General features: G+C 40.1%; 1 protein-coding gene across 1 annotated transcript; it reads left to right on the forward strand.

Moving 5' to 3' along the window:
- The first annotated feature begins 6,568 nt into the window (after positions 1-6,568).
- LOC120038589 (sodium- and chloride-dependent GABA transporter 3-like) lies at positions 6,569-15,709 on the forward strand. Its single transcript, XM_038984287.1, has 4 exons — positions 6,569-6,770; positions 12,207-12,341; positions 15,325-15,465; positions 15,624-15,709. The coding sequence occupies exons 1-4, from the start codon at positions 6,569-6,571 to the stop codon at positions 15,707-15,709; spliced, it is 564 nt and encodes a 187-aa protein (XP_038840215.1).
- Positions 15,710-20,615: the final 4,906 nt, after the last annotated feature.

Here is a 20,615-nt window from a genome sequence, read left to right on the forward strand (position 1 = left end):
CTACTCTAACTCTACTCTAACTCTACTCTACTCTACTCTAACTCTACTCTACTCTACTCTAACTCTACTCTAACTCTACTCTACTCTACTCCACCTTTACTCTACTCTAACTCTACTCTAACTCTACTCTTCTCCACCTTTACTCTACTCTAACTCTACTCTACTCTACCTTTACTCTACTCTAACTCTACTCTAACTCTACTCTACTCTACTCTAACTCTACTCTAACTCTACTCTAAATCTACTCTACTCTACTCTAACTCTACTCTAACTCTACTCTACTCTACTCCACCTTTACTCTACTCTAACTCTACTCTAACTCTACTCGAAGTCTACTCTACTCTACTCTAACTCTACTCTAACGCTACTCTAACTCTACTCTAACTCTACTCTAACTCTACTCTACTCTACTCCACCTTTACTCTACTCTAACTCTACTCTACCTTTACTCTACTCTAACTCTACTCTAACTCTACTCTAACTCTACTCTACTCTAACTCTACTCTAACTCTACTCTACTCTAACTCTACTCTAACTCTACTCTACTCTACTCCACCTTTACTCTACTCTAACTCTACTCTAACTCTACTCTACTCTACCTCTACTCTACTCCACCTTTACTCTACTCTAACTCTACTCTACCTTTACTCTACTCTACTCTAACTCTACTCTACTCTACTCTACTCTACTCTACTCTACTCTACCCTAACTCTAGTCTACTCTACCCTAACTCTACTCTACTCTACTCTACTCTACTCTACTCTACTCTACCCTAACTCTACTCTACTCTACCTCTACTCTACTCCACCTTTACTCTACTCTAACTCTACTCTACTCTACCTTTACTCTACTCTACTCTACTCTACTCTACTCTACTCTACTCTACTCTACTCTACTCTACCCTAACTCTAGTCTACTCTACCCTAACTCTAGTCTACTCTAGTCTACTCTACCCTTACTCTACTCTACCTTTACTCTACTTTAACTCTGCTCTACTCTACTCTACTATAAATGTACTCTACCTCTACTCTAACTCTGCTCTACTCTACTCTAACTCTACATTTACTCCAACTCTACTCTACTCTACTCTACATTTACTCTAACTCTACTCTAACTCTACTATAACTCTAACTCTACATTTACTCTAACTCTACTCTAACTCTACGCTAACTCTACTCTACCTTTACTCTACTCTACTCTACTCTACTCTACTCTACTCTACTCTACCTTTACTCTACTCTACTCTAACTCTACTCTACTCTACTCTAACTCTACTCTACTCTACTCTAACTCTACACTACCTTTACTCTACTATACTCTAACTTTACTCTAACTCTACTCTACTCTACTCTAACTCTACTCTAACTCTACGCTAACTCTACTCTACCTTTACTCTACTCTACTCTAACTCTACTCTACTCTAACTCTACTCTAACTCTACTCTAAGTCTACTCTACTCTACTCTAACTCTACTCTAACGCTACTCTAACTCTACTCTAACTCTACTCTAACTCTACTCTACTCTACTCCACCTTTACTCTACTCTAACTCTACTCTACCTTTACTCTACTCTAACTCTACTCTAACTCTACTCTACTCTAACTCTACTCTAACTCTACTCTAACTCTACTCTACTCTACTCTACTCTACTCCACCTTTACTCTACTCTAACTCTACTCTAACTCTACTCTACTCTACCTCTACTCTACTCCACCTTTACTCTACTCTAACTCTACTCTACTCTACCTTTACTCTACTCTACTCTAACTCTACTCTACTCTGCTCTACTCTACTCTACTCTACTCTACTCTACCCTAACTCTAGTCTACTCTACCCTAACTCTACTCTACTCTACTCTACTCTACTCTACTCTACTCTACCCTAACTCTACTCTACTCTACCTCTACTCTACTCCACCTTTACTCTACTCTAACTCTACTCTACTCTACCTTTACTCTACTCTACTCTAACTCTACTCTACTCTACTCTACTCTACTCTACTCTACTCTACCCTAACTCTAGTCTACTCTACCCTAACTCTAGTCTACTCTAGTCTACTCTACCCTTACTCTACTCTACTCTACCTTTACTCTACTTTAACTCTGCTCTACTCTACTCTACTATAAATGTACTCTACCTCTACTCTAACTCTGCTCTACTCTACTCTAACTCTACATTTACTCCAACTCTACTCTACTCTACTCTACATTTACTCTAACTCTACTCTAACTCTACTATAACTCTAACTCTACATTTACTCTAACTCTACTCTAACTCTACTCTAACTCTACTCTACCTTTACTCTACTCTACCTTTACTCTACTCTACTCTAACTCTACTCTACTCTACTCTAACTCTACTCTACTCTACTCTAACTCTACACTACCTTTACTCTACTATACTCTAACTTTACTCTACTCTAACTCTACTCTACTCTACTCTACTCTAACTCTACTCTAACTCTACGCTAACTCTACTCTACACTACACTACTCTACTCTACTCTACTCTACTCTACTCTACTCTACCTTTACTCTACTCTACTCTACCTTTACTCTACTCTAACTCTACTCTACCTCTACTCTACTCTACTCTACCTTTACTCTACTCTAACTCTACTCTAACTCTACGCTAACTCTACTCTACCTTTACTCTACTCTACTCTAACTCTACTCTACTCTAACTCTACTCTAACTCTACTCTACTCTACTCTACATTTACTCTAACTCTACTCCAACTCTACTCTAACTCTACTCTACCTTTACTCTACTCTACTCTACTCTACATTTACTCTAACTCTACTCTAACTCTACTCTACTCTACATTTACTATACTCTACTCTACTCTACTCTACTCTACTCTAACTCTACTCTACATTTACTCTACTCTAACTCTACTCTACTCTACTCGAACTGTACTCTACTCTAACTCTACTCTACTCTACCTTTACTCTACTCTAACTCTACTCTACTCTACCTTTACTCTACTCTAACTCTACTCCAACTCTACTCTACTCTACCTTTACTCTACTCTAACTCTACTCTAACTATACTCTACTCTACCTTTACTCTACTCTAACTCTACTCTAACTCTACTCTACCTTTACTCTACTCTAACTCTAACTCTACTCTACTCTAACTCTACTCTACTCTACTCTACTCTGCCTTTACTCTACTCTAACTCTAACTCTACTCTACTCTAACTCTACTCTACTCTGCCTTTACTCTACTCTGACTCTACCTTTACTCTACTCTACCTTTACTCTACTCTAACTCTACTCTACTCTACCTTTACTCTACTCTAACTCTACTCTAACTCTACTCTACTCTACTCTAACTCTACTCTACTGTACTCTAACTCTACTCTAACTCTACTCTACTCTTCTCCACCTTTACTCTACTCGAACTCTACTCTAACTCTACTCTACTCTACCTTTACTCTACTCTAACTCTACTCTAACTCTACTCTACTCTACTCTACTCTAACTCTACCTCTACTCTAAATCTACTCTACTCTACTCTAACTCTACTCTACTCCACCTTTACTCTACTCTAACTCTACTCTAACTCTACTCTTCTCTAACGCTACTCTAACGCTACTCTAACTCTACTCTACTCTACTCTAACTCTACTCTAACTCTACTCTACTCTACTCCACCTTTACTCTACTCTAACTCTACTCTACCTTTACTCTACTCTAACTCTACTCTAACTCTACTCTACTCTAACTCTACTCTACTCTACTCTAACTCTACTCTAACTCTACTCTACTCTACTCCACCTTTACTCTACTCTAACTCTACTCTACTCTACATCTACTCTACTCCACCTTTACTCTACTCTAACTCTACTCTACTCTACCTTTACTCTACTCTACTCTACTCTAACTCTACTCTACTCTACTCTACTCTACTCTACCCTAACTCTAGTCTACTCTACCCTAACTCTAGTCTACTCTACTCTACTCTACTCTACTCTACTCTACCCTAACTCTAGTCTACTCTACCCTAACTCTAGTCTACTCTAGTCTACTCTACCCTTACTCTACTCTACTCTACCTTTACTCTACTTTAACTCTGCTCTACTCTACTCTACTATAAATGTACTCTACCTCTACTCTAACTCTGCTCTACTCTACTCTAACTCTACATTTACTCTAACTCTACTCTACTCTACTCTACATTTACTCTAACTCTACTCTAACTCTACTATAATTCTAACTCTACATTTACTCTAACTCTACTCTAACTCTACTCTAACTCTACGCTAACTCTACTCTACCTTTACTCTACTCTACTCTACCTTTACTCTACTCTACTCTAACTCTACTCTACTCTACTCTAACTCTACTCTAACTCTACTATACTCTACTCTAACTCTACACTACCTTTACTCTACTCTACTCTAACTCTACTCTACTCTAACTCTACTCTACTCTACTCTACTCTAACTCTACTCTAACTCTACGCTAACTCTACTCTACCTTTACTCTACTCTACTCTAACTCTAAACTCTACTCTAACTCTACTCTAACTCTACTCTACTCTACTCTACTCTAACTCTACTTCAACTCTATTCTATCTCTACTCTACCTTTACTCTACTCTACTCTACTCTACATTTACTCTAACTCTACTCTAACTCTACTCTACTCTAACTCTACATTTACTCTAACTCTACTCCAACTCTACTCTAACTCTACTCTACTCTACTCTAACTCTACTCTACTCTAACTCTACATTTACTCTAACTCTACTCCAACTCTACTCTAACTCTACTCTACCTTTACTCTACTCTACTCTACATTTACTCTAACTCTACTCTAACTCTACTCTACTCTACTCTACATTTACTCTAACTCTACTCTAACTCTACTCTAACTGTACTCTACATTTACTCTACTCTACTCTACTCTACTCTAACTCTACTCTACTCTAACTCTACTCTACATTTACTCTACTCTAACTCTACTCTACTCTACTCTAACTGTACTCTACTCTAACTCTACTCTACCTTTACTCTACTCTAACTCTACTCTACCTTTACTCTACTCTAACTCTACTCTAACTCTACTCTACTCTACCTTTACTCTACTCTAACTCTACTCCAACTCTACTCTACTCTACCTTTACTCTACTCTAACTCTACTCTAACTATACTCTATTCTACCTTTACTCTACTCTAACTCTACTCTAACTCTACTCAACCTTTACTCTACTCTAACTCTAACTCTACTCTAACTATACTCTACTCTACTCTGCCTTTACTCTACTCTAACTCTACCTTTACTCTACTCTACCTTTACTCTACTCTAACTCTACTCTAGCTCTACTCTACTCTACCTTTACTCTACTCTAACTCTACTCTAACTCTACTCTACTCTACTCTAACTCTACTCTACTCTACTCTAACTCTACTCTAACTCTACTCTACTCCACCTTTACTCTACTCTAACTCTACTCTAACTCTACTCTTCTCCACCTTTACTCTACTCTAACTCTACTCTAACTCTACTCTACTCTACCTTTACTCTACTCTAACTCTACTCTACTCTACTCTAACTCTACTCTACTCTAACTCTACTCTAACTCTACTCTACTCTACTCCACCTTTACTCTACTCTAACTCTACTCTACTCTACTCTACTCTAACTCTACTCTAACTCTACTCTACTCTACTCCACCTTTACTCTACTCTAACTCTACTCTAACTCTACTCTACTCTAACTCTACTCTACTCTACTCTAACTCTACTCTAACTCTACTCTAACTCTACTCTACTCTAACTCTACTCTACTCTACTCCACCTTTACTCTACTCTAACTCTACTCTACCTTTACTCTACTCTAACTCTACTCTAACTCTACTCTACTCTACCTCTACTCTACTCCACCTTTACTCTACTCTAACTCTACTCTACTCTACCTTTACTCTACTCTACTCTAACTCTACTCTACTCTACTCTACTCTACTCTACTCTACTCTACTCTACCCTAACTCTACTCTACTCTACTCCACCTTTACTCTACTCTAACTCTACTCTACTCTAACTCTACTCTAACTCTAATCTACTCTACCTCTACTCTACTCCACCTTTACTCTACTCTAACTCTACTCTACTCTACCTTTACTCTACTCTACTCTAACTCTACTCTACTCTACTCTACTCCACTCTACTCTACTCTACTCTACTCTACCCTAACTCTAGTCTACTCTACCCTAACTCTAGTCTACTCTACTCTACTCTACTCTACTCTACCCTAACTCTAGTCTACTCTACCCTAACTCTAGTCTACTCTAGTCTACTCTCCCCTTACTCTACTCTACTCTACCTTTACTCTACTTTAACTCTGCTCTACTCTACTATAATTGTACTCTACCTCTACTCTAACTCTGCTCTACTCTACTCTAACTCTACTCTCCTTTACTCTACCCTGTCCCCGGGCCGCCTCTCTCAACTGCCTCATCAACATGCTTCAAAATCAAAATCTCACAGTTTAGCCTTAAACCAGAGGTTAAATCTAATTGAAGGAGTGTAATCGATTTCTTTCATTTCAGGCTGTTGCAGCGCCATGACAGGCGAGAAGAAAGTCTCAGTAATCAATGGCAAACCAGAGGACGCCCTGGACTTCGAGTCAGCCAATGACAAGAAGCCGGTCAACGAGAGGGGCCACTGGAACAACAAGATTGAGTTTGTCCTGTCGGTGGCCGGAGAGATCATAGGGCTGGGAAACGTGTGGCGCTTCCCCTACCTGTGTTACAAGAATGGAGGAGGTAAGATATTCTTTTTTATTTTTTATTTTTTATTTTTTAAATTTTACCCCCTTTTCTCCCCAATTTTCGTGGTATCCAATCGCTAGTAATTTCAATCTTGTCTCATCGCTACAACTCCCGTACGGGCTCGGGAGAGACGAAGGTCGAAAGCCATGCGTCCTCCGAAGCACAACCCAACCAAGCCGCACTGCTTCTTAACACAGCGCGCCTCCAACCCGGAAGCCAGCCGCACCAATGTGTCGGAGGAAACACCGTGCACCTGGCCCCCTTGGTTAGCGCGCACTGCGCCCGGCCCGCCACAGGAGTCGCTGGAGCGCGATGAGGATATCCCTACCGGCCAAACCCTCCCTAACCCGGACGACACTAGGCCAATTGTGCGTCGCCCCACGGACCTCCCGGTCGCGGCCGGCTGCGACAGAGCCTGGGCGCGAACCCAGAGACTCTGGTGGCGCAGAGTCTACCTCTACCTGTTGCTCTAGACCACTGCGCCACCCGGGAGGCCGAGGTAAGATATTCTACTGTATTATAGCACATTTGGAGGTTCGCCTTGACTGGGACTGGAACCTGGGTCCAGCGACTATCAGCCCAACATCTGAGCCATTACGTGACAGTTGGTCCAGCGACTATCAGCCCAACATCTTAACCATTACGTGACAGTTGGTCCAGCGACTATCAGCCCAACATCTAAGCCATTACGTGACAGTTGGTCCAGCGACTATCAGCCCAACATCTAAGCCATTACGTGACAGTTGGTCCAGCGACTATCAGCCCAACATCTAAGCCATTACGTGACAGTTGGTCCAGCGACTATCAGCCCAACATCTAAACCATTACGTGACAGTTGGTCCAGCGACTATCAGCCCAACATCTAAGCCATTACGTGACAGTTGGTCCAGCGACTATCAACCCAACATCTGAGCCATTACGTGACAGTTGGTCCAGCGACTATCAGCCCAACATCTAAGCCATTACGTGACAGTTGGTCCAGCGACTATCAGCCCAACATCTAAGCCATTACGTGACAGTTGGTCCAGCGACTATCAGCCCAACATCTGAGCCATTACGTGACAGTTGGTCCAGCGACTATCAGCCCAACATCTAAGCCATTACGTGACAGTTGGTCCAGCGACTATCAGCCCAACATCTAAGCCATTACGTGACAGTTGGTCCAGCGACTATCAGCCCAACATCTAAGCCATTACGTGACAGTTGGTCCAGCGACTATCAGCCCAACATCTAAGCCATTACGTGACAGTTGGTCCAGCGACTATCAACCCAACATCTAAACCATTACGTGACAGTTGGTCCAGCGACTATCAGCCCAACATCTAAGCCATTACGTGACAGTTGGTCCAGCGACTATCAACCCAACATCTAAACCATTACGTGACAGTTGGTCCAGCGACTATCAACCCAACATCTAAACCATTACGTGACAGTTGGTCCAGCGACTATCAACCCAACATCTAAGCCATTACGTGACAGTTGGTCCAGCGACTATCAGCCCAACATCTAAACCATTACGTGACAGTTGGTCCAGCGACTATCAGCCCAACATCTAAGCCATTACGTGACAGTTGGTCCAGCGACTATCAGCCCAACATCTAAACCATTACGTGACAGTTGGTCCAGCGACTATCAGCCCAACATCTAAACCATTACGTGACAGTTGGTCCAGCGACTATCAGCCCAACATCTAAACCATTACGTGACAGTTGGTCCAGCGACTATCAGCCCAACATCTAAACCATTACGTGACAGTTGGTCCAGCGACTATCAGCCCAACATCTGAGCCATTACGTGACAGTTGGTCCAGCGACTATCAGCCCAACATCTGAGCCATTACGTGACAGTTGGTCCAGCGACTATCAGCCCAACATCTAAGCCATTACGTGACAGTTGGTCCAGCGACTATCAGCCCAACATCTAAGCCATTACGTGACAGTTGGTCCAGCGACTATCAGCCCAACATCTAAACCATTACGTGACAGTTGGTCCAGCGACTATCAGCCCAACATCTAAGCCATTACGTGACAGTTGGTCCAGCGACTATCAGCCCAACATCTAAGCCATTACGTGACAGTTGGTCCAGCGACTATCAGCCCAACATCTAAGCCATTACGTGACAGTTGGTCCAGCGACTATCAGCCCAACATCTAAACCATTACGTGACAGTTGGTCCAGCGACTATCAACCCAACATCTAAACCATTACGTGACAGTTGGTCCAGCGACTATCAACCCAACATCTAAGCCATTACGTGACAGTTGGTCCAGCGACTATCAGCCATTACGTGACAGTTGGTCCAGCGACTATCAGCCCAACATCTAAGCCATTACGTGACAGTTGGTTCAGCGACTATCAACCCAACATCTAAGCCATTACGTGACAGTTGGTTCAGCGACTATCAGCCCAACATCTAAGCCATTACGTGACAGTTGGTCCAGCGACTATCAGCCCAACATCTAAACCATTACGTGACAGTTGGTCCAGCGACTATCAGCCCAACATCTAAGCCATTACGTGACAGTTGGTCCAGCGACTATCAGCCCAACATCTAAGCCATTACGTGACAGTTGGTCCAGCGACTATCAGCCCAACATCTAAGCCATTACGTGACAGTTGGTCCAGCGACTATCAGCCCAACATCTAAGCCATTACGTGACAGTTGGTTCAGCGACTATCAACCCAACATCTAAGCCATTACGTGACAGTTGGTCCAGCGACTATCAGCCCAACATCTAAACCATTACGTGACAGTTGGTCCAGCGACTATCAACCCAACATCTAAACCATTACGTGACAGTTGGTCCAGCGACTATCAGCCCAACATCTAAGCCATTACGTGACAGTTGGTCCAGCGACTATCAGCCTAACATCTAAGCCATTACGTGACAGTTGGTCCAGCGACTATCAGCCCAACATCTAAACCATTACGTGACAGTTGGTCCAGCGACTATCAGCCCAACATCTAAGCCAGTACGTGACAGTTCCTTTACGTGTGTTATAAGAATGGAGGAGGTAAGACATTGATCCAACCATGTTGTAGATTATTCGGAGGGTGAGTGCTACACCTGAGCTGTTCTTCCAAGAGATCATAGGGTTGTTATAACAACTGAGGAGGTCAGATATTCCCCTACCTCTGTTATAACAACAGAGGAGGTCAGATATTCCCCTATTTCTGTTATAACAATAGAGGAGGTCAGATATTCCCCTACCTCTGTTATAACAACTGAGGAGGTCAGATATTCCCCTACCTCTGTTATAACAACTGAGGAGGTCAGATATTCCCCTACCTCTGTTATAACAATAGAGGAGGTCAGATATTCCCCTACCTCTGTTATAACAACTGAGGAGGTCAGATATTCCCCTACCTCTGTTATAACAACAGAGGAGGTCAGATATTCCCCTACCTCTGTTATAACAACCGAGTAGGTCAGATATTCCCCTACCTCTGTTATAACAATAGAGGAGGTCAGATATTCCCCTACCTCTGTTATAACAGCTGAGGAGGTCAGATATTGCCCTACCTCTGTTATAACAATAGAGGAGGTCAGATATACCCCTACCTCTGTTATAACAACAGAGGAGGTCAGATATTCCCCTACCTCTGCTATAACAACAAAGGAGGTCAGATATTCCCCTACTTCTGTTATAAAAATAGAGAAGGTCAGATATTCCCCTACCTCTGTTATAACAACAGAGGAGGTCAGATATTCCCCTACCTCTGTTATAACAACTGAGGAGGTCAGATATACCCCTACCTCTGTTATAACAACAGAGGAGGTCAGATATTCCCCTACCTCTGTTATAACAATAGAGGAGGTCAGATATTCCCCTACCTTTGTTATAACAACCGAGGAGGTCAGATATTCCCCTACCTCTGTTATAACAATAGAGGAGGTCAGATATTCCCCTACCTCTGTTATAACAACAGAGGAGGTCAGATATTCCCCTACCTCTGTTATAACAACTGAGGAGGTCAGATATTCCCCTACCTCTGTTATAACAACTGAGGAGGTCAGATATTCCCCTACCTCTGTTATAACAATAGAGGAGGTCAGATATTCCCCTACCTCTGTTATAACAACCGAGGAGGTCAGATATTCCCCTACCTCTGTTATAACAATAGAGGAGGTCAGATATTCCCCTACCTCTGTTATAACAACCGAGGAGGTCAGATATTCCCCTACCTCTGTTATAACAATAGAGGAGGTCAGATATTCCCCTACCTCTGTTATAACAACCGAGGAGGTCAGATATTCCCCTACCTCTGTTATAACAATAGAGGAGGTCAGATATTCCCCTACCTCTGTTATAACAACAGAGGAGGTCAGATATTCCCCTACCTCTGTTATAACAACTGAGGAGGTCAGATATTCCCCTACCTCTGTTATAACAATAGAAGAGGTCAGATATTCCCCTACCTCTGTTATAACAACTGAGGAGGTCAGATATTTAATTGTGTTGACGCAACTTCCAAGAGATTTAAACCTACCTGTGTTATAACATTTACATTTAAGTCATTTAGCAGACGCTCTTATCCAGAGCGACTTACAAATTGGAAAGTTCATACATATTCATCCTGGTCCCCCCGTGGGAATTGAACCCTGGTCCCCCCGTGGGAATTGAACCCACAACCCTGGCGTTGCAAGCGCCATGCTCTACCAACTGAGCCACACGGGACCATAACAATGTCATTGTAGCGAATTTGTATGTTAATCTGGTGTTGTGTTAAAGTTACTGTAATATGTTAATCTGATGGTTAATATGTGAACAAGCATTTCGCAATAATATCTGCTAAACATGTGTATGTGACCAATAACATCTGCTAAACACGTGTATGTGACCAATAACATCTGCTAAACACGTGTATGTGACCAATAACATCTGCTAACCACGTGTATGTGACCAATAACATCTGCTAAACATGTGTATGTGACCAATAACATCTGTTAAACATGTGTATGTGACCAATAACATCTGCTAAACATGTGTATGTGACCAATAACATCTGCTAAACATGTGTATGTGACCAATAACATCTGCTAAACATGTGTATGTGACCAATAAACATTTGATTAGATTTGAACGCCGCTAGTCCTTTTTTGATTCAAGAAAGACACCCTCTCAATCTGTCTCTTTTGTGTTCCTATTGAAACGTACTGTAAAAACAGAATCTTCTAGGACTTTCCACTTATAATCTTCATTCAAATGGCTTTTTTCTTATTCCCAAGGACTTGGCCTTTTCCGTGTCCGGGAAACTGGGCCAATGTGTTATTATTAAGAACCGTTGTTTTAACACTAGTCAACGTGTGTGTGTGCGTGTGTGTGTGTGTGTGTGTGCGTGTGTGTGTGTGTGTGTGTGTGTGTGTGTGTGTGTGTGTGTGTGTGTGTGTGTGTGTGTGTGTGTGTGTGTGTGTGTGTGTTTTCCAGGTGCGTTCTTCGTACCATATATAATCTTCTTTATATGCTGTGGTATCCCGGTGTTCTTCCTGGAGACAGCTCTGGGGCAGTTCACCAGCGAAGGAGGCATCACATGTTGGAGGAAATGCTGCCCGCTCTTTGAAGGTAATAATGCCGTATTTATTTTATTCCGATTATGTATTAATACATAATAAAAAATAAAAATGTAATTAATGTCATTAAATACTTATATTTTTGTTATATTATTAACACTAAAGTCAACTATTGGGTAAATATTCCTTTCATAATAATAAAAACAAAATATACAATCACCCTCTCGATTACAATCACAGTTGATTATTAGCAAAGTACTTATCCTGTCCATGGTGATTGTGCTTACTGTACATGTTTATCTATCTTATGTCTTTAATTAAAGTGATGATTGATGTTATTTATCCAACATAGTGAGAAAGGAAGTCAAATATTGTTTTAGATTCATCTTTATGTACACTGCTCAAAAAAATAAAGGGAACACTTAAACAACACAATGTAACTCCAAGTCAATCACACTTCTTCTTGGAGTTACATTGTGTTGTTTAAGTGTTCCCTTTATTTTTTTGAGCAGTGTATATCCTATCCATCGCATGCCGGTTTATTCTCTCTGTGTTTTCTTCCAATGAATGTTCATACCTGTATGTTCTGTGTGTCTGTGTTTGTTTAAACCTTCCGGAGTATTTTCTCTCTCTGAACAGCTCATAGGAGTCTATCTCCTGTTTCTGTAGTGAGGCAGCTTGATGTACCAGTACACCCCCTGGACAGGACACTAGTCTATTTTCTGTAGTGTTAGGCAGCTTGATATACAGTGCCTTCAGAAAGTGTTACAGCCTGAATTCAAAATAGATGTTCCTCTCTCACCCATCTACACATAACATTTTGTATAGGCTTCCTTCTTTTCACTCTGTCATTTAGGTTAGTATTGTGGAATAACTACAATGTTGTTGATCCATCCTCAGTTTTCTCCTATCAGAACCATTAAACTCTGTAACTGTTTTAAAGTCACCATTGGCCTCATGGTGAAACCCCTGAGCGGTTTCCTTCCTCTCCAGCAACTGAGTTAGGAATGACAACTGTATCTTTGTAGTGGCTGGGTGTATTGATACACCATCCAAAGCCTAATATATAACTTAACCATGCTCAAATGAATATTTAAACATCTGTTTTTCTACAAATAGGTGCCCTTCTTTGAGAGCATTGGAAAACCTCCCTGGTCTTTGTGGTTGAATCTGTGTTTAAAATGCACTACTCGATTGAGGGACCTTACAGATAATTGTATGTGTGGGGTAGAGAGATGAGGTAGTCATTCAAAAATCATGTTAACCACTATTATTGAACACAGAAGGAGTCCATGTAATTCATAATGTCATTAGTTAAGCACATTTCTACTCCAGAACGTATGTAGGTTTACCATAACAAAGGGGTTGAATACTAATTGACTCAAGACATTTCAGCTTTTACATAAAAAAAAAAAATGAAATAAAATTCTACATTTAATAAAATTCCACTTTGACATTACGGGGTATTTGTGTGTAGATCAGTGACAGGTAATTCTGAATTTAACACATTTTCATTTCCGGATGTAACAAAACAACATGTGTATGTTGAGGCAATACTTTCCGTAGCCAAGATGATTTTCCATTTAAAGAGTTATTTAGAAGAAGACAAAAAATAAATATGACCAATTGAACGAAATCTATTGCAGGATAAATCAATTTTCAAGAGTTTTCATAGCTGGATTAGGCTATATCTTTAAGTTAAAAAAAAAACAACGTCTGTCAGATTAAACAGAGATTCCAATTCATTTAATTCCACCCCTTGACCTTTAAGAATCTGACTTGGAAATATGGCAGTATAGATTAGCACAAATTGTTTCACCTGAATATAACTCCAAAAACGAAGGATTCATTAGCCTACTCTGTTGTTTATGTTTTGTGTTGCCATGGACGCCTGATAGGGCTCATTGATTAGAGTTGATAAATAAAGCCTGTTCTATAGAATGGCGTGCTTTGAGCGCAACCAGAAAAGTGCTATTTGCACATGGAAAATGTATACCATATATGATGCGTTTGCTATAGGCCTATTGTTTACGTTTTTTCTGTTAGTTGACACTTTGAATGTCTCGATAATTTGCAGCTGTTTAAGTCTATCTGGCTCCCGAGTGGCGCTGCGGTCTAAGGCACTGCAGCTCAGTGCTAGAGGTGTCTTTACAGACACCCTGGTTCAAATCCAGGCTGTGTCACAACCGGCTGTGATTGGGAGTACCATAGGGCGGCACACAATTGGCCCAGTGTCGTCTGGTGTAGGCCTTCATTGCAAATAAGAATTTGTTCTTAACTGACTTGCCTAGTTAAATAAAAGGTGAAATAAAAATAAATATATATTTGTTAAATGACTCGACCTCCCAATCTTCTGATTTTAGGGCGGACACTCTAGCCACAAGGCCACAAGGCCACTGAGATGGTCATTGGTCTGTCTGTTTCATGCCTATGTAATCTCTCTGTCTGTTTCATGCCTATATAATCTCTCTGTCTGTTTCATGCCTATATAATCTCTCTGTCTGTTTCATGCCTATATAATCTCTCTGTCTGTTTCATGCCTATATAATCTCTCTGTCTGTTTCATGCCTATATAATCTCTCTGTCTGTTTCATGCCTATATAATCTCTCTGTCTGTTTCATGCCTATATAATCTCTCTGTCTGTTTCATGCCTATATAATCTCTCTGTCTGTTTCATGCCTATATAATCTCTCTGTATGTTTCATGCCTATATAATCTCTCTGTATGTCCATGCCTATATAATCTCTCTGTATGTTCATGCCTATGTAATCTCTCTGTATGCCCATGCCTATGTAATCTCTCTGTATGTCCATGCCTATGTAATCTCTCTGTCTGTTTCATGCCTATGTAATCTCTCTGTATGTCCATGCCTATGTAATCTCTCTGTATGTTCATGCCTATGTAATCTCTCTGTATGCCCATGCCTATATAATCTCTCTGTCTGTTTCATGCCTATATAATCTCTCTGTATGTCCATGCCTATATAATCTCTCTGTATGTCCATGCCTATGTAATCTCTCTGTATGTTCTGCAGGTATTGGCTATGCGACCCAGGTGATCGTGGCCCATTTGAATGTGTATTATGTGGTTATCCTGTCCTGGGCTATCTTCTACCTGTTCAACTGCTTTACCACGGAGCTACCCTGGGCCTCGTGTGATCACTACTGGAACACAGGTGAGAACACACCTGTTCAGGTGAGACCCATAATGCATCCTGCTTCACCTGGGTCCTACTTGTTTAAAAAAATAATTTATTCTATTCTAGTCTAGTCTAACCATCTACCTCCATGTTGTTCAATACTGAATATGTTTACTGTTTCTGTTTCCTTGTAGAGAACTGTGTGGATTTCCAGAGGAATGGCACCAATTTCACCTTCAACCCCAACGCCACCTCACCTGTCGTAGAGTTCTGGGAGTGAGTACATTGTTTTATAATATATACATACTGTATGTATAGTATCAGCATCCAGGCTGTATCACAACCGGACGTGATTGGGAGTCCCATAGGACGGCGCACAATTGGCCCGGCGTCGTGCGGGTTTGGCCGGTGTAGGCTGTCATTGTGAATAAGAATTTGTTCTAAACTGACTTGCCTAGTTAAATAAAGGTTAAATAAAATAAAAAATAGATACATTTAATTTATAATGATACTGTATAGCTGAACTATACTATATAGCTGAACTATACTATATAGCTGAACTATACTATATAGCTGAACTATACTATATTATATAGCTGAACTATACTATACTATATAGCTGAACTATACTATATAGCTGAACTATACTATATTATATAGCTGAACTATACTATACTATATAGCTGAACTGTATTATACTGTATAGCTGAACTATACTATACTATATTGCTGAAGTATACTATAGTATACTATATAGATGAACTATACTATACTATATAGCTGAACTATACTATATAGCTGAACTATACTATAGTATACTATATAGATGAACTATACTATACTGTATAGCTGAACTATAGTATATAGCTGAACTATATTATACTATATAGCTGAACTATACTATATAGCTGACCTATATTATACTATATAGCTGAAGTATACTATATAGCTGACCTCTATTATACTATATAGCTTAATTATATTATACTGTATAGCTGAACTATACTATATAGCTGACCTATATTATACTATATAGCTTAATTATATTATACTGTATAGCTGAACTATACTATACTTGTCACGACTTCTGCCGAAGTCGTTGCCTCTCCTTGTTCGGGCGGTGTTCGGCGGTCGACGTCACCGGTCTTCTAGCCATCATCGATCCATTTTTCATTTTCCATTGCTTTTGTCTTGTCTTCCCACACACCTGTTTTCAATCCCATCCATTACCTCATGTGTATTTAACCCTCTGTTTCCCCTCATGTCTTTGTCAGGGATTGTTTTATGTCAACTGTTGTTTCTTGGTGTATAGGTGCGCGACGGGTCCTCGTACCCATGTTTATTTTATGTATGTACATTTTCGTGTTTGGAGCATTGTTAAGTGGACATTTATCAAAAGTCTCCATTTACACTCAGTTTAACTCTCCTGCGCCTGACTTCCCTGCCACCTATACACACGGCTCTGACAATACTATACAGCTGAACTATACTATATAGCTGACCTATATTATACTATATAGCTGAACTATACTATATAGCTGACCTATATTATACTATATAGCTGAACTATACTATATAGCTGACCTATATTATACTATATAGCTGAACTATACTATATAGCTGACCTATATTCTACTATATAGCTGAACTATACTATATAGCTGACCTATATTATACTATATAGCTGAACTATACTATATAGCTGACCTATATTATACTATATAGCTTAATTATATTATACTGTATAGCTGAACTATACTATACTATATAGCTGAACTATACTATATAGCTGAACTATACTATATTATATAGCTGAACTATACTATACTATATAGCTAAACTGTATTATACTGTATAGCTGAACTATACTATACTATATTGCTGAAGTATACTATAGTATGCTATATAGATGAACTATAGTATACTATATAGCTGAACTATACTATATAGCTGAACTATACTATAGTATACTATATAGATGAACTATACTATACCATATAGCTGAACTATAGTATATAGCTGAACTATATTATACTATATAGCTGAACTATACTATATAGCTGACCTATATTATACTATATAGCTGAACTATACTATATAGCTGACCTATATTATACTATATAGCTGAACTATACTATATAGCTGACCTATACTACACCATATAGCTGAACTATACTATATAGCTGACCTATATTATACTATATAGCTGAACTATACTATATAGCTGACCTATATTATACTATATAGCTGAACTATACTATATAGCTGACCTATATTATACTATATAGCTGAACTATACTATATAGCTGACCTATATTATACTATATAGCTTAATTATACTATACTGTATGGCTGAACAATACTAATACTGCCAAGGCAGCAGCTACTCTTCCTGGGATTTATTATGGATCCTCATTACTTCCTGCCAAGGCAGCAGCTACTCTTCCTGGGGTTTATTATGGATCCCCATTAGTTCCTGCCAAGGCAGCAGCTACTCTTCCTGGGATTTATTATGGATCCTCATTAGTTCCTGCCAAGGCAGCAGCTACTCTTCCTGGGGTTTATTATGGATCCCCATTAGTTCCTGCCAAGGCAGCAGCTTGTCTTCCTGGGGTTTATTAAGGATCCTCATTAATTCCTGCCAAGGCAGCATCTACTCTTCCTGGGGTTTATTATGGATCCCCATTAGTTCCTGCCAAGGCAGCAGCTAGTCTTCCTGGGGTTTATTAAGGATCCCCATTAGTTCCTGCCAAGGCAGCAGCTAGTCTTCCTGGGGTTTATTAAGGATCCTCATTAGTTCCTGCCAAAGCAGCAGCTACTTTTCCTGGAATCCAGCAACTTTAAGGCAGTTATATACAATTTGAAATATTACATGACATTACATTTAAAAACACTTTACCCAATACATTTAGTGTGTTCCTTCAGGTGCCTAGACAGCTGCCCTGGGGAATTCCTGATTCTACTTGTATTATGTTGGAGAGGCTTCCATTAAAAAACACCCTCTGTGTTCCATTAGACAGGTAACTATTTATCCACAATATAGCAGGGGGTGTAAAGCCATAACACATACGTTTTTCCATCAGCGGACTAGAGCGATAATTTTAAAACCACACTGAAATCTAACAAAACAGCTCCCACAATCTTTTGATCATAATTTTCTCACAGCCAATCATCAGTCATTTGTGTCAGTGCCATGCTTGTTGAATGTCCTTCTTTATAAGCATGTTGAAAGTCTGTTGTTAGTTTTTTTTACAGTAAAATAGCATTGTATCTGGTCAAACACCATTTTTTCCCAAAGGTTTACTAAGAATTGGTAACAGGCTGATTGGCTATTTGAGACAGTAAAGGAGGCTTTACTATTCTTGGGTAGAGGAATTACTTTTGCTTCCCTCCAGGCCTGAGGACACACACACTTTCTAGTTGGCTTAAATTGAAGATATGGCAAATAGGAGTGTCAATATCGTCCGTTATTATTCTCATTAATTTTCCAGCCACGTTGTCAGACTTCAAATTTACAATGCTTGTCTTTCATAATTTAAGCAGTTATACTTGGATGTGTAGTGTCAGCGTTTATTGCGGTCATGTCATGCCTAAATTTGCTAATCTTGCCAATGAAAAAATGTATTAAGTAGTTGGCAATATCAGTGGGTTTTGTGATGAATGAGCCATCTGATTCAATGAATAAGGGAGCTGAGTTTGCCTTTTTGCCCAAAATGTCATTTAAGGTGCTCTAATGCTTTTTGTTATCATTCTTGTCATTTATCTTTTGTTTCATAGTACAGTTTCTTCTTCGTTTTATTCAGTTTAGTCACATGATTTATCAATTTGCAGTACCTTTGCCAATCGGTCACTTTTTTGACATTCCTTTTGCATCATCCCTCTCAACCATACCATTTTTCAATTCCTCATAATCCAAGGGGATTTAACTGTTTTTACAGTCATTTTCTTAATGGGTTTATGCTTATTAGTAACTGGAATAAGCAATTTCATAAATGTGTCAAGTGCAGTGTCTGGTTGCTCCTCATTACACACCACGGAACAGCTTTAGTAAATATGTGATCAATACATGTTGTTGATTTCATTCCTGTGCTGTTTGTAAATACCCTGGTAGGTTGACTGATAACCTGATCCAGGTTGCAGGCACTAGTTACAGTTTGAAGCTTTTTCTTGAGTGGGTAGCTTGATGAAAGCCAGTCAATATTTAAATCACGCAGAAAATATACCTCTCTGTTGATATCACATACATTATCAAGCATTTCACACGTTATCCAGATACTGACTGTTAGCACTTGGTGATCTATATCAGCTTCCCACCAGAATGGGCTTTAGGTGAGGCAGATGAACCTGTAGCCATATTAATTCAACAGTATTTAACATGAGATCCTCTCTAAGCTTTACAGGAATGTGGTTCTGAATATAAACCACAACACCTCCACCATCCTAGGAACAGTGGGTTAACTGCCTTGTTCAGGGGCAGAACGACAGATTTGTACCTTGTCAGCTCGGGGATTTGAACTTGCAACCTTTCAGTTACTAGACCAACACTCTAACCACTAGGCTACCCTTTACAGGAATGTGGTTCTGAATATAAACAGGAATGTGGTTCTGAATATAAACGACAACACCTCCACCATTAGCATGTCTGTCTTTACTGTAGATGTTATAACCATGTATTGCTGCCACTGTATCATCAACGGTATTGTCTAAGTGAGTTTCAGAGACAGTCAGAATATATGTCATATATGTCAAGTAAATTATTGACTTCATGAACCTTGTTTCTTATTAAGCTACATATGTTTACGTGGGCTGTTTTTAACACTTTTCTGGGATGCTTGCTTGTTTTCATTGCTTTACTGGGAAGCGTATCAGAAGTAGACATGCTCATGCTATTTATGTTAATGCAGGCTGAGCTGCACACAGTGGACTTCCTACTAGGACACACCGCCTCAGTGATAACAGGCTGAGCTGCACACAGTGGACTTCCTCCTAGGACACACCGCCTCAGTGATAACAGGCTGAGCTGCACACAGTGGACTTCCTACTAGGACACACCGCCTCAGTGATAACAGTATAACTCTGGTTCATAGGCACATGATTACTGCATACAATAGCTGTGGGATCAGCAGAGGCATTCAGGGCAGTAAGAGGGACATAAATTAGGTTACTTACATTGTGTCTTCCAACGC

The sequence above is a fragment of the Salvelinus namaycush genome, unplaced genomic scaffold (genome assembly GCF_016432855.1).
Source record: "Salvelinus namaycush isolate Seneca unplaced genomic scaffold, SaNama_1.0 Scaffold2266, whole genome shotgun sequence".
Taxonomy (NCBI): Eukaryota; Metazoa; Chordata; class Actinopteri; order Salmoniformes; family Salmonidae; genus Salvelinus; species Salvelinus namaycush.

Excerpts from the sequence above, each read along its gene's own strand:
- LOC120038589 (XM_038984287.1), top strand. The coding sequence starts at position 6,569 with ATGACAGGCGAGAAGAAAGTCTCAGTAATCAATGGCAAACCAGAGGAC. Across the intron at positions 6,771-12,206 it reads GTGTTACAAGAATGGAGGAG|GTGCGTTCTTCGTACCATAT; the intron begins GTAAGATATTCT and ends TGTGTTTTCCAG. Across the intron at positions 15,466-15,623 it reads TGATCACTACTGGAACACAG|AGAACTGTGTGGATTTCCAG; the intron begins GTGAGAACACAC and ends GTTTCCTTGTAG.